A 12149-nucleotide genomic window follows, 5' to 3' on the forward strand; every position below is an offset into this window, starting at 1 on the left:
TCCTATTTGCACAAGGAGATCAGAATGTAAATCTGAGTTTTATCCTTCTGCTGTGTAGGATTTGAGGCATTTTGGCATAGAACTTTTATATTAATACTTCATGAATAAATGGGAGGGAAAAATGAGGTAGGAAAGAGTTGTTGTAATATTGTTGAAATATGAAGGATAAGATATGCTAAGTTTTAAAAAAATACTGAAGATATCATCATATTAGATAAGATTTTGTAACTTGAGATCAATGGATAAACTTCAAGGATTTAAGAACCTACCGCAGCACAACAAATTTACTTTTAGGAGAGGATCTATAGATTTTATCAAATCTTTTAAAAGAGATCTATGACATCCAAACTGAAGAAAATCACTGTTAAAATTCTGTGTGCACCTCATGCCCCAGATCAGGTAAAAATATAAAATTTTAAAAACAAACAAGAGATGTTTCTAATTCAAAGGACAACTGTTTGTGTTTAGATAAGGTGAGAGCTAACTTGCACCCTCTAATTTATTGCTTTTGTTACTTCATGTTTAGCTATAGGTAATTAAAACTGAGGTTTATCAGAAATCCTAACAAATCAGTGAATTTACCAACTACCGTATTTTCTTTTTTCTGACTTTTTATACCACAGGGAGACTAGATAGGATTTCAGAAGTCACTTAGTGGAACACTTAGCTCCTAGCAAATCCATACTCAAGTCATTCTAGGTGAGGGATTTTTACTTTGAATAATCCTGACTTTGCACATCTTTGTTTAGTAATGAGTTAGCACGTCACAGTGGGAACTCCTTGCATTTGCAGGTTTCACCCCTGAAGAGTTCAGAGACATTCTCAGCATCATATAAAATGTGACAGTGTTTTTTCCTTTGTTATTTCCCAGTCTAGACTGTTTTACTGTCATTTCAGTTAGGACATCACAGTGTGTGGGGAGTATTTACTCTAGAAACAACAGTGGTGCTGGTGGGCATTTAAGAGTAGATTAGAAAACCGAAAGTCCCACCCGGAAGGAAACTACCCTCCAAAGACAGGCGCTAAGGAGTTGACCCCAATTAGTCTTCACTTCTATAATTTCCCTGATTACATATTTCCTTTTACCCCATGTGTTACACCTAGTAAGTTCTTCCACACATAGCCCTAATCAAGAAGGCACAATACCGGTGCAAGGCAATTTAAATGAGAACTGTGTTATGTAAAGATATGTGACCAACAAAGAGACCTAAACAACAGGGAAGCCCTTACGGCACAAAAAGTGGCCGACCAGATAACACACTACTGTGGATTTCAAAGTAAATGAAGACGGAAACAACTGAAAGTCAGCTCATAGCTGGGGAACTTCATGAGAGAGGGGAACTTTCCTAAGGATGGAGTGTGTGGCAAACTGAGCCACAACAATTTATATTACACTCTGTGCTTCAATTAACAGATGGGGATTGACACTCCTTTGGCTAGAATTCTTGGTTATGAGGTACACAGTGAGTATCTCTTATCTGAAATGGTTGTTTCCGATTTTGCAATATCTGCACATATATAATGAAATATCTTAGGGATGCAACTCAAGCTTGAATAGGAAATCCATTTATGTTTCATATATACCTTATATACACAGGAAAGCAGTTTGATAGAATGTTTTTAGTGTTTTTTAAGACCTGTCACATGAGGTCAGGTGTGGAATTTTCTACTTGTGTTAAGTCAGTGCTCAGAAGTTTCTGACTTTGGAGCATATGGTGGTGATAGTCTAGGATGTTTGGATTAGCAGTGCTCGGCCTGTACACAAGCAGACATGAGAGTCCGGGAAAGGAAAGTAAATCTCAGTAACTCCTTGGGCACGCTGAAATTGCCAAGCACTGATACATTAGTGCAGTGGGATACAGTGAGCTGCACACTGAACACTTAGACAAGAAAGTTTTCTTTCTTTTAGAAGCTTAAATTAACTTTTCATGTGTTAGTTAAGGTACATCTCATCTTGAGCCTTTCCTTGAACTTTAACGACAAGCAGTGAAGCAGAGGTGCGGAAAGGGAAAACTCTGGAGTCTAATTGCCTGGATTCAAGTTTAGCTTCTCAGTAGCTACTTAAGAGCTATAAGTAGCTCTTAAGTAAGGATTTCACCTATTAAGGTCTCAGTTTTTCTATCTGCAATATGGGCGTGATAATAGAATGTAGAGGGGAAATTTTTAAATAATAATGACTTACAGATTTAAAAAAGAGTATAAAATATTTGGCATAGTGCATGTCAGTGTTTAATCAGTGGTACTTTTGTACCTGTGATTACTGTCAGTGAGGATTACAACAACAGATAAACAGATGGAGAAAGTAAGAAAAGTCCACGTGCCATGGTCATAGAAGAAAATGGAGAGAAATATAATGACCTGCATAAGACAAAGCTTAACATGTTGGGTGTGTAACTAAGAGAAAGGAAAGATGCATACAGTGGAAGTAAATTAAAGGGAATACTGAGAGTACAGAGAAATTATCATTGCTGTTTCTTTTTATTTGTGTTTATTGTGTGGTGGTGGGGTGATTATCAGTTTTATTGGAATGTTTTATAAGATGCTAGATTTATGTACTGAGAATGAACAGATACACAGGGATGTTATTCAGGTATATAACGTCATAGGTTCTCATCAGCTTTTCCACTAACTTCTAGACAAGGTTAATTAATGAGGGACGTTCACTGCAGAGGAAGAGAGGGGAATGGCTGGGTCTGTTACATGAGTCATCTTAGTAGGGGACAGCAGATGAATCAATTCTTGTAGGTAGTAGCTCCGGTGAAAGGAAAAAGGCAATGGGTAAAGCCTTTCATAGCACCTTGAGAAAGACTTTTTTTTGTCTTTTTGAGATAGGGTCTTACTATGCAGGTCAGGCTGGCCTTGAGCTCATTTTGTAGCCCAGGCTGGTCTCAAATTTGCAAAGATCCTCCTGCCTCAGCCTCCTGAGTGCTGGGATTACAGGTGTGCACCTCCACGCTTGGTGACAAAGACTCATTGACAGGATATGTTAGGAGTATGGGCTCATTAATATGACATTGTTCGATGGGGTCTGTAATAGCTTCTAAGTTTTTTTCAGCCCTGTTTGCTCAAGGTTTCATTTTTAAATATTTTGTTTCGCAGAGGCCCCTTTTGGAGCAATGTTATCTTTAATCCTAAACTCAAGTTGCTTCATAAACATTTTTCTTCCTTTTCTTCCACGGTGGTTCTTTTCATTCATCACTCATAAATCATGTCACTTCCTCATAGGATCACTTTCTGTGATCCTCCTCTCTTAAGTGCTCTCCACAGCTCCCATCACACCCTGTCTTGTCACTTCACTCTGAATAGTGGCGTAGCCTGGTGGTTAACTGCATGGGATGTGGAGCCAGACTCCCCAGTTTCAAGTTCTGCTAATTCAGCATGTGGTATTGTATATGCTAAAGACACTCTCAGCCTTAGTTTCTTTATCTGTAAAATGAAAACAGTAAGAATATTTTCTGTCGGATTATTGTGAAGGCTAAAATATGTAAACTATCAAGCCCAGCATACCGGTAGGACTACCTGATGTTACTTGTTGTTATTTAATATTCAGCACTCTTTGAAATTACCTTCTTTATTTACTTGTGATAGTCCATCTCCTGCTGCTAGAATGTAAGCACCATGACAGCACTTTTTATTGTTTATTGCTGGGCTTTCAGGATATAGAACATGTTCCATAGTAGGAACTCAATAAATCTTTTCTGAATGAATGGATGATCTGTTGGTATAACACATTCATTTGTCTAAGTTCAGGTCAGGCAGGAAAAACAGTTTTACTGAGGTGCCTGTATGGCAAATCAAACAAACAACACAAGATAACTTGGGCTCTTGCCTAGACAAACTCTTTCTCCATTTGTTTTTACCTATACATGTGCTTTATTTGCAGATCCAAAAATGTGCAAAGCTTTGTAACCTCTAGTTTGTAGTATGAAAGAATAAAAATTAAACTATCTAATGACACTGAATTATGCTAACAATTGCTTTTTCAGAGCATATCTCACTTCTTACACCAGGGGTACGCCTCTGTAAGTCAGTAAAAGCCATAAAATGTGAAGAAAGATGCTGAGACAGAAAAGCAGGAATTGAAAGGAAACCTCATGGCTCCTAAGCTCTGGAATGTAAAGAATGCCTCGTTCTGGTATTAAAATAATAATAGTCTTGACATCTGTAGTCTGTTACAAAAGTCCAAACTTGCTAATGCTATACAGTTAACAACTAATAAATGCATAGTGTTCAGTAAGACAGGGAAATACAACATGGTCGTAAGGTCTTAGGCACAAAGGTTTTACTTTCCCCAAATTACAGTACTTTGAATCTTTGCAACAAGACTCAAAAAGGTGAAGCTACTGCAGGCAGAGCTGCCCACTCACCACTTTAGAACTTTACAACTGGAAAAGGTCAAGGTTATGCACCACATGCCTTTCAGCCTGTAGGACAGCTGCGCTAAAGGTCGCCCTTGGAAGGCTCTGCCTCCCCACCTCCTTTCTTTCTTTTTCTTTTTTTTCTGAAGAATTAATGTCAGAGAAGGTGCCCTCCTCTGACTTTATACAGCTGCGAGTCTCCTGATGTCTTACATACAGGTTTTAAGGCTTGATGATCCCCTCTAACAAAGCGATGGTCGCCCTAAAAAACTGAGTTGTCTGGAGTTCGAAGTCTAAAAGTGGGAGAGGTTCTGCTGGCCACACTGCTGGTTCACTCTCTTCCTGTTTGCCTTCCTACACGCACTACATATTGTTGAAGAAATCAGTTAGTGTGCTGGAAAACTGGAAAGGTTCAGGTTGCCAAAGGCATTTCACAAATTTCATAGGTCTTAATTTATGTTACTGTAGTAACTGAATGCTGGGATTTCTAGAGATTAGAAAAATTTTATAACCTTAACCTTAAAAATAATAGCAATAAAGCTTGACTCTGTACTTTAGTCTTTGCTGGTGAAGAGCATATACTTTGTACATTGACTATTCCCTATGTACCAAGGTATGACTGAATGTGTAATAATTTTAATTTCAAAATTAAGGTTTCTAGAATCCAACATGATTTTCTTATCTGCATGTACACGTCTAGATGGTCACCATGTTATTAGATTGGACAATCTTTCTCTAAAGAGCAATCTTTTATTTTAAAGAGAAAAAAACAATAACAAAATAGCAACTTCTCTAAAGAGAAAGCGGGTATTTGACAGGGGAAGTGAGAAAAGCAGCAGTTCTACAACCCTCACCTTAAGGACCGATGTGAATTAGCTCGCTTTTTCATTCAGAGTGAATTTCTAGCAGGTGCTAAAGTACTTGGTCTATTATTAACCAGTGTTTTAAGAAAAGACATGACCTTGGGGCATTAGAGAGCCTGCAGTGTCTAAAGTGACCAGGAGGTAGAAAGAAGCTCACCTTGAGACAAGAATGTGAGTAGGACCTTATGGGCTGCTCAAGGTCACCTGTGTTAATTATATGGACCCAAAGCAGCTGGCAAACTCAATGCAAATTACCTGGGATTGCCGAGACAGAAATGTCTCCACTCCCAGAACCCGGCTTACCTTATATCCTGATGATTTGATGTGCACGCCTCGTTTGGTCAGAGTAGATTTCATTCGGATGAAAAAGGAACGCTCAAGAGTGTTGTCAGTGGTTAGCAGACTGGGGCTGGTGGACTCCACTGAGGAATACAAAAATACATGCACATGTGATTGCGGTCTCTACACAGTGCCTCACAGCTACTGCTCAGGTGCAATCCTCGAGTTCACTAAAGATAAATGAAGGATGGGTGCTAAGAGTGTAGTAATCAATCTACCTCATTTAGAAAATGTTTACTTTGCAGAAAATGAAAAAGAAAAATTAATACATCTAAAGTAACTTCTTTCCAGTTGTTAGACTTTTTCAGGTCTCTTAACTTGCAGCAGCAGCACGCTAAGTGGAGTCTAACAGTAAGTAAGTAATTGAAATTCACTTTGAGGCTTGGCTAGTATGCCTGCAGAAAACTGTTGGCAAAAAAAGAGGTCCCCATAGATTTATGTCGTAACCAAGATATAGGCAGAGACATGCTTCTGATAAAGGGTAAGGAACTGCTCTTTGTTCTCTCTACCAGTCCCTACTGGGGAGCTCCAGAAACCACACAATCCTCAGGCTGGGAAGCCCTGTCCTGAGTAACGTCCCCAGCATCCTGAGTTGGTTTGTGTTCACTGAGGGGAACAAAATGTATGAGGTCTTCTCAATTGCCTCGAGACAGAGGGACAAGGACAGTATGCACAGACGGACAGAAATGAAAAATACTTACAGCAACTTCCCCTTCCTGTCCAAGTGGCATCTTGCCCCAGCCTTCCCCAAATGGGAAACAGTCTTTTTTTTCCCACTTTTTTCCTTGTGATATGAGAAACAAATTTCCTCTTTTAAAATAGTTACTTTTCCCTTTTCTATGTTTTTAGGTGAAGTAGGCATATTTTGACTTATGAAACTGAAGTAGTGTGTAATCTTGCTACTCTAAGAACCTTTACGCAAACGAGACAAAGGGTGACATGAGTCTATTTTCTTCAAGAATAACCTTCAAAGGTATTTTATAAATTACGTCTTCCTGCAAATAAACTAATTTGGGGGCTTGCAGCTTAATAAATACTGTAGTTTTACTCTTACATATTAAAGTCTTCTTATTCAAAAGTAAAAAAAAAAAAAAAGGCCAAAAAAAGATTAGGACTTGTTTTGGACAGCCCTATACTAACAGAAACTCTCTCTGGAGTGGAGATAAAAATATACACATAATAAAGAGATTTAAGAATAAGTATATGTAAAAATAGCTATTAGAATAGATTAAAATGGAAAAACAAGTTTAAAATTTAAATCATGAAATGCAATTCATATGATTCTAAGAGTAAGTGATCTGTATTTCTCATATTAAGCTTGATGCTCTGATAAATGTAGAATGAAAGCTACTGTAATAACAGAAGCCCTGTGGTCCAGGGCTTTTCTTCTATCATTCTTATCTTAATAAGACTATGTTTTCCTGTGTTTACTCTGGGTTGATGGAACAACTGACAAATGCTCCCTTCTTATGTCTTTCTTTCTTTCTTTCTTTCTTTCTTTCTTTCTTTCTTTCTTTCTTTCTTTCTTTCTTTCTTTCTTTCTTCCTTTCTTTTTTGTTATAGAGAGCATGGATCTGATGTCATTTTAAATGTACAGCTTTTTATCACTCGAGGGAAAAGCACAGCCATGTTATATTTAGTACTTTCATTTCTTCTGATTAAATATGAATTACTATGAAATTTTTCTCATCATCTAACACGCCATAATACGCCAACAGCTTTTTAATACACTATATAAGCACAAACTTCTGCTCTAAGAGTTTAATTTGCCCCTCTAATCCAATCACATCAACCTTATTTCTCTTATCAGAGATTCCCATTTTGAATTAAATGAGCTCATTAGTTTTAATCAAAAGCAGAGAGATCAAAACTTAAACGTAAATGCTTTAGATCAGAACTGTCAGTCAGCCGTGCAGTTCTATTTTACTAAAACACAAGATCAGAGACCCTTAGAACCAATTTTTTCTCGTAAGGGATGCCGAGAGCTTCAAGATGCTATATCCTTTTTTTTTTTTCCTTCCCAAGGACAGATTATACATTTAAGGTTAGACTTAATTTATAGCAGTTTTTTCATCCTGGTGGAAATGGAACAGTATGCCTATCTATTGTTGTCCCTTTCACATTTATTGGCACTGGTCCTCAGAGACTTGAACTAACATGAAGCCATCAGAATCCACACCACAAACCCAGGCTTAAAAATTCAGCTCTGTTCAGCAAGATCGTGTTTGCAATAGCTGAGGAAAAATGAAACTTCCCAGAGAAGTGACATACGTTTTGGGGCTGGGGTCTTAGATATCCTGACCCAGTAAGGAAGCAAACGCCTAACTGTAGAAGGAAGGCAAATGCAGGTGTCATGACAAATCATTTCTGTTTTGGTGTGGGAATTGCAGAGTAAAACTCTGCATACATACAGGAGAGACCACAGCACAGATTCTTCCAACCGGGTGAAGACACAAGCTTCTCAGGAGCTGTGGAGCCATACACTGCATCACGCCCCAGCTGTGGCAGGAGTACATCACTCCGCCACTGTGACAATAGGAATTGCCTAAGCATGCAGGGTGGTGTTAATTACACCAGGGACAACTGGTGTGAGAGGACTACGGAGGTCAGGTTTTGCCTCACTGAAGCTGAGATTTAAAATCTCAACCGGTCTTCAAATTTCATTTCAAGAGGAGGGGATATGAGGAGTCTGTGAGAAGGAGACTGGGAAATCTGGAAAAGAGCTTGACTTCTGATGATTTCTAATTAGTTTGCTTCCTTATGACTGCCTGGTTCTAGGAAAGGAGCAGAAGCTATCTGCTACGCTGTCCTTGTAAAGGATCCTGTAACAAACTCATTCACAGCGCACACACCATCCCCATTCTTCCTCAGCAGCTATGACATACCCTCGGGTTTTTGCAACTGTGACAATATTCTCTCATGTGAAAAGGTGTACTATTTGCATGTGACAGGCCAGACAGAGAAGCAGCTTCAGAAGAGATGTTTCCTGATTGTCTCAGGAGAGAGGGCCATTGTGATGAAGCATCTAGCTGGGGACAGCCAAGGCAGCAGGGTAATGGTGGTTGGCAGGGCTATGGCACTGGAATGAGAAGGAGTGTGTGGAAAAAGTGAAGAGGGGACAGGCATGAGAAAAGTCTCCTTGGGACCTGTGCTCTCCGGAGACAGTGGTACCACTTTATGTCAAAATAGCATTTTACAATGCCTACTAGAGATGAAACACTTTTGTGTTAACTTTTAGAGGGTAGCCAAGATTGCCACATGCTTTGATTAGAAACCTGGGATTTAGAGCAGTTCTAACTGCTGCCCGAGACCCAGGAGACATTGTAGAAAAACCAGATTAAGTGGTCAAAGCTCAGTCATAGCCAGTTTCAACTTGTAAATTATAAACTAGAAGCTGAGAAACAACAACAAGACCCTCAGTACTAAAAAAACCTCTCTAAATAAGTAAACAGTATTCTTTTTGTTGACTCTCAAAGGCTTTAACTTTTCAATAAATCTAAATTAACTCAGTTCCTGAAATGTCAAGTTTTTGCATATTTTGTAAACTTTACAAAACAATTTATGGAAAAAGGAAAAGCTCTGCCAGCTACTCTTCCAACAGAGGATTAAAATCCAGAATACAGTATATAAAGAACTCAAAAAACCTAACATCTAGACTATAAAAAAGCAATGCTGGCAGGGATGTGGGAAAAGAAACCCTTTTTCCCTGCTGCTGGACTGTAAATTACTACAGCCACTATAGAAATCAGTATGGAAGTTCCTCATAAAATTTAAAATAGAGCTACAGTTTAATCCAGCTATACCACTATTGGTATATACCCGAAGGAATTAAAGCCAGTAAACCCTTAAGTGCACCTGCATAATCATTTTCATTGTGGTACCATTCAACATAGCCAAGATACGTAACCAGCTGAGGTACTTACAGATGAATGGATAGAAAAAAACATGGTATATATGCACAGTGAAGTATTATTCAGCCAAAAGAAGAACACAGTTTTTTCACGTGCAGGGAAATGGATAGAATCAGAGACCATCATGTAGTGCAAAGTAAGCCAGATCAGAGAGACAAATATTGCATGTTCTCCCTAGTGGAATCTAAAAAGAAATGGCATGAAAGTAAAAGGGAGACTGTTATTAGACAAAAGGAGGGGAAAAAGGAGGAGGGAGAGGGTGGTAATAAGGGAAGGTAATAGATATAATCAAAATATATGCATTGAAACCCAGTGTGCCCCATCCAAGTACTAACCAGGCCCGACCCTGCATAGCTTCAAGATCAGACTAGATCAGGCACGTTCAGGGTGATATGGCCATAGACATAACTCAGTGTTTTATAAAATTAATAAATGCTTACAAAAATCCAAAACCGTTACAAATTGTATGCATTTAAATGCCACCATATGTAAAATCCTATTTGTTACTGCTTAACTGTTCATGATTCCATAACTGGTGGTGGGCTGCTGCTGTCCTTATCATTGGGAGCAAGATGTGTAGGAGGTGGAGGGAGGAACAGTGGCTGTGAACCATCTTGTTCTTACTGGGCTGGAACTAGTGCCGTGTCCATTCTGAACACCTTCGATATTCTCTCCAGGGTCCCTGCAAGGGCATGGGACCGAAGCATAAAGGGGGTTTTTCTTTTCAGCACACTCCAAATGCTTTCAGTGTATTCAAACATCAGAAACATTTCACTGCCATCAGGTCCTGAGTGTGTGCAGGAGAAAAAAAAGAAAAGTTAAGTTTTAAGAAATGCTCTCTTGGGGCTGGGGATTTAGCTCAGCGGCAAAAGCACCTGCCTGGCAAGCACAAGGTCGTGAGTTCGGTTCCCGGTACCGGAGAAAAACCAAAAAAAAAACAAAAAAAACAAAAAACTGAGCTCTTTATCAAGAAATGCTCTCTTTAACAGTAAGATATTTTTAATTTTAAGGGAGAAGTGGACTGTGGATGAGTCCTTAAGATATGATGTTAAATATAGTCATCCCTTGATATCTGTGGGGTATTGGTTCTAGAACTCCCAAGACCCCCAATCCATGGATGCTCCAGTCCCTTCTATAAAAGGACACAGTATTCTCTGTGTAAGTATATTCTCCTGTGTACTTTAAATCATCTCTAGATTACCTACCAATGCAATGTACATGCTACATGAAGTTTTCATACTACATTGTTTCAGCAATAATGATGAGGGGAAAAGTATGTACATATTCATAGAGATGTAATTTTTTGAATATCTCTCATTAGCAATTGGGTGAATCTGAAGATGCAGTGAATATAGAGGGCTAAGTGTATATTCTTGTTCCCATGTTACTGCTTAAACTAATCTTTTCAAAATTGTTCTTCAGATATCCTGTGAACAAAGGACAAACCAAAGTACAAACACCCAAAGTGACTTTTACAAGGCAAGGTCAGTGGTGTTTCATTTTGCAATTATCTTGATAAAGCAAAATGGTTTCACTGGCATAGGCTGTTAACTTTGTTAAAAACTGATTCTTTTTTTGTACTGGGAATCGAAGTCAGGACCTTGCACTTGCCAGGCAGGAGCTGTGCCACTGAACTATACCCCTGGCCCAGAAATTGATATTTCTTAGGACTTTCAAATGAGTATGTGTCCATTGAAATTTAACAAGTAGTTCATTTCTTAAAAAAGCTTTTCTTTTCATTTGAGGGGATGGTATTTCATAATTACTTAGATTTAGGGGATTTTATTAGTCAGATTGCCTGGTGCTGGGACTAAATATCTGACACCTATAATTTAAAAGAAGAGGGGATTATTTATCTTACAATTTCAGTGGATTCAGTCCATGGTCATCTAGTTCCAAGGCAGAAACAACATGGTGGAAGGGCCTGAGAAAAGCTACTCAAGTCATAGTAGCCAGAAGCAGAGAGAGAGGAGGAGCTGGAAACAAGAATACAACTCCACTGGATCACACCCTCAGTGGCTCAACTCGTGAGCAGGCCTCATCTCCAAATAGCACAGCCAGCTATACACTCATCAGTGGATTAGTACATGTTCCAGCTACGTTCCAGACAAATGAGATTTTTGCAGGATATTTTCAAGCTAAACTATAAGAGGGATGCTCATATGTTTTGCTTTAGCCAATGAAAAAGGAGAAAAAGTCACATGTTATTTTCAGGCGGGCTTTTCAAGAGGCAGTCATGATGTGCCACTTTTCTCTGCCACAGTGAGTATTTTTGACTGCAACTTCTCTGGTCAGCCTGGGTCTTAGAAGACAGTGTGGAGCAAGATCCCCTGCCAACCCTTACAGAAAGAAATCTTTGTTGTAATTTGGGGATTGTATTTTTACTAAAGCATAATTTAGCCCACATTTGCAGATACAAATACTAAGTATTTGGTATCATATAAAAAGAATCATTATGTTCCCCAAGATCTCCCAGTCAGTAGATGGCAAAGCAGGAATATGATAAATGTTTATCTGACTCCAAAGTCGTGATGATAATAATATTGCATTTTCACAGTCATTTAGATACTTCTTTCATTTAATCATGTGCTCAGTATTTGAGGGCAGCAGGAGTAATGAAAGTCTAACTTTGATACCCTAAAATACCTGGCATGATTCACTGTATATATATATATATA

General features: G+C 38.7%; 1 protein-coding gene across 1 annotated transcript in view; it reads right to left on the reverse strand.

Annotated features, from left to right (window-relative positions):
- Npas3 (neuronal PAS domain protein 3) overlaps positions 1-12149 on the reverse strand; it is an 840673-nt gene that overhangs the window by 65920 nt on the left and 762604 nt on the right. Inside the window, exon 7 of the mRNA XM_005377169.2 lies at positions 5525-5643. Within this exon, the coding sequence (XP_005377226.1) occupies positions 5525-5643 (119 nt within the window). The remainder of the gene's footprint in view (positions 1-5524; positions 5644-12149) is intronic.

This window comes from Chinchilla lanigera, unplaced genomic scaffold (assembly GCF_000276665.1).
Source record: "Chinchilla lanigera isolate Chin_1 unplaced genomic scaffold, ChiLan1.0 scaffold00008, whole genome shotgun sequence".
Classification (NCBI taxonomy): Eukaryota; Metazoa; Chordata; class Mammalia; order Rodentia; family Chinchillidae; genus Chinchilla; species Chinchilla lanigera.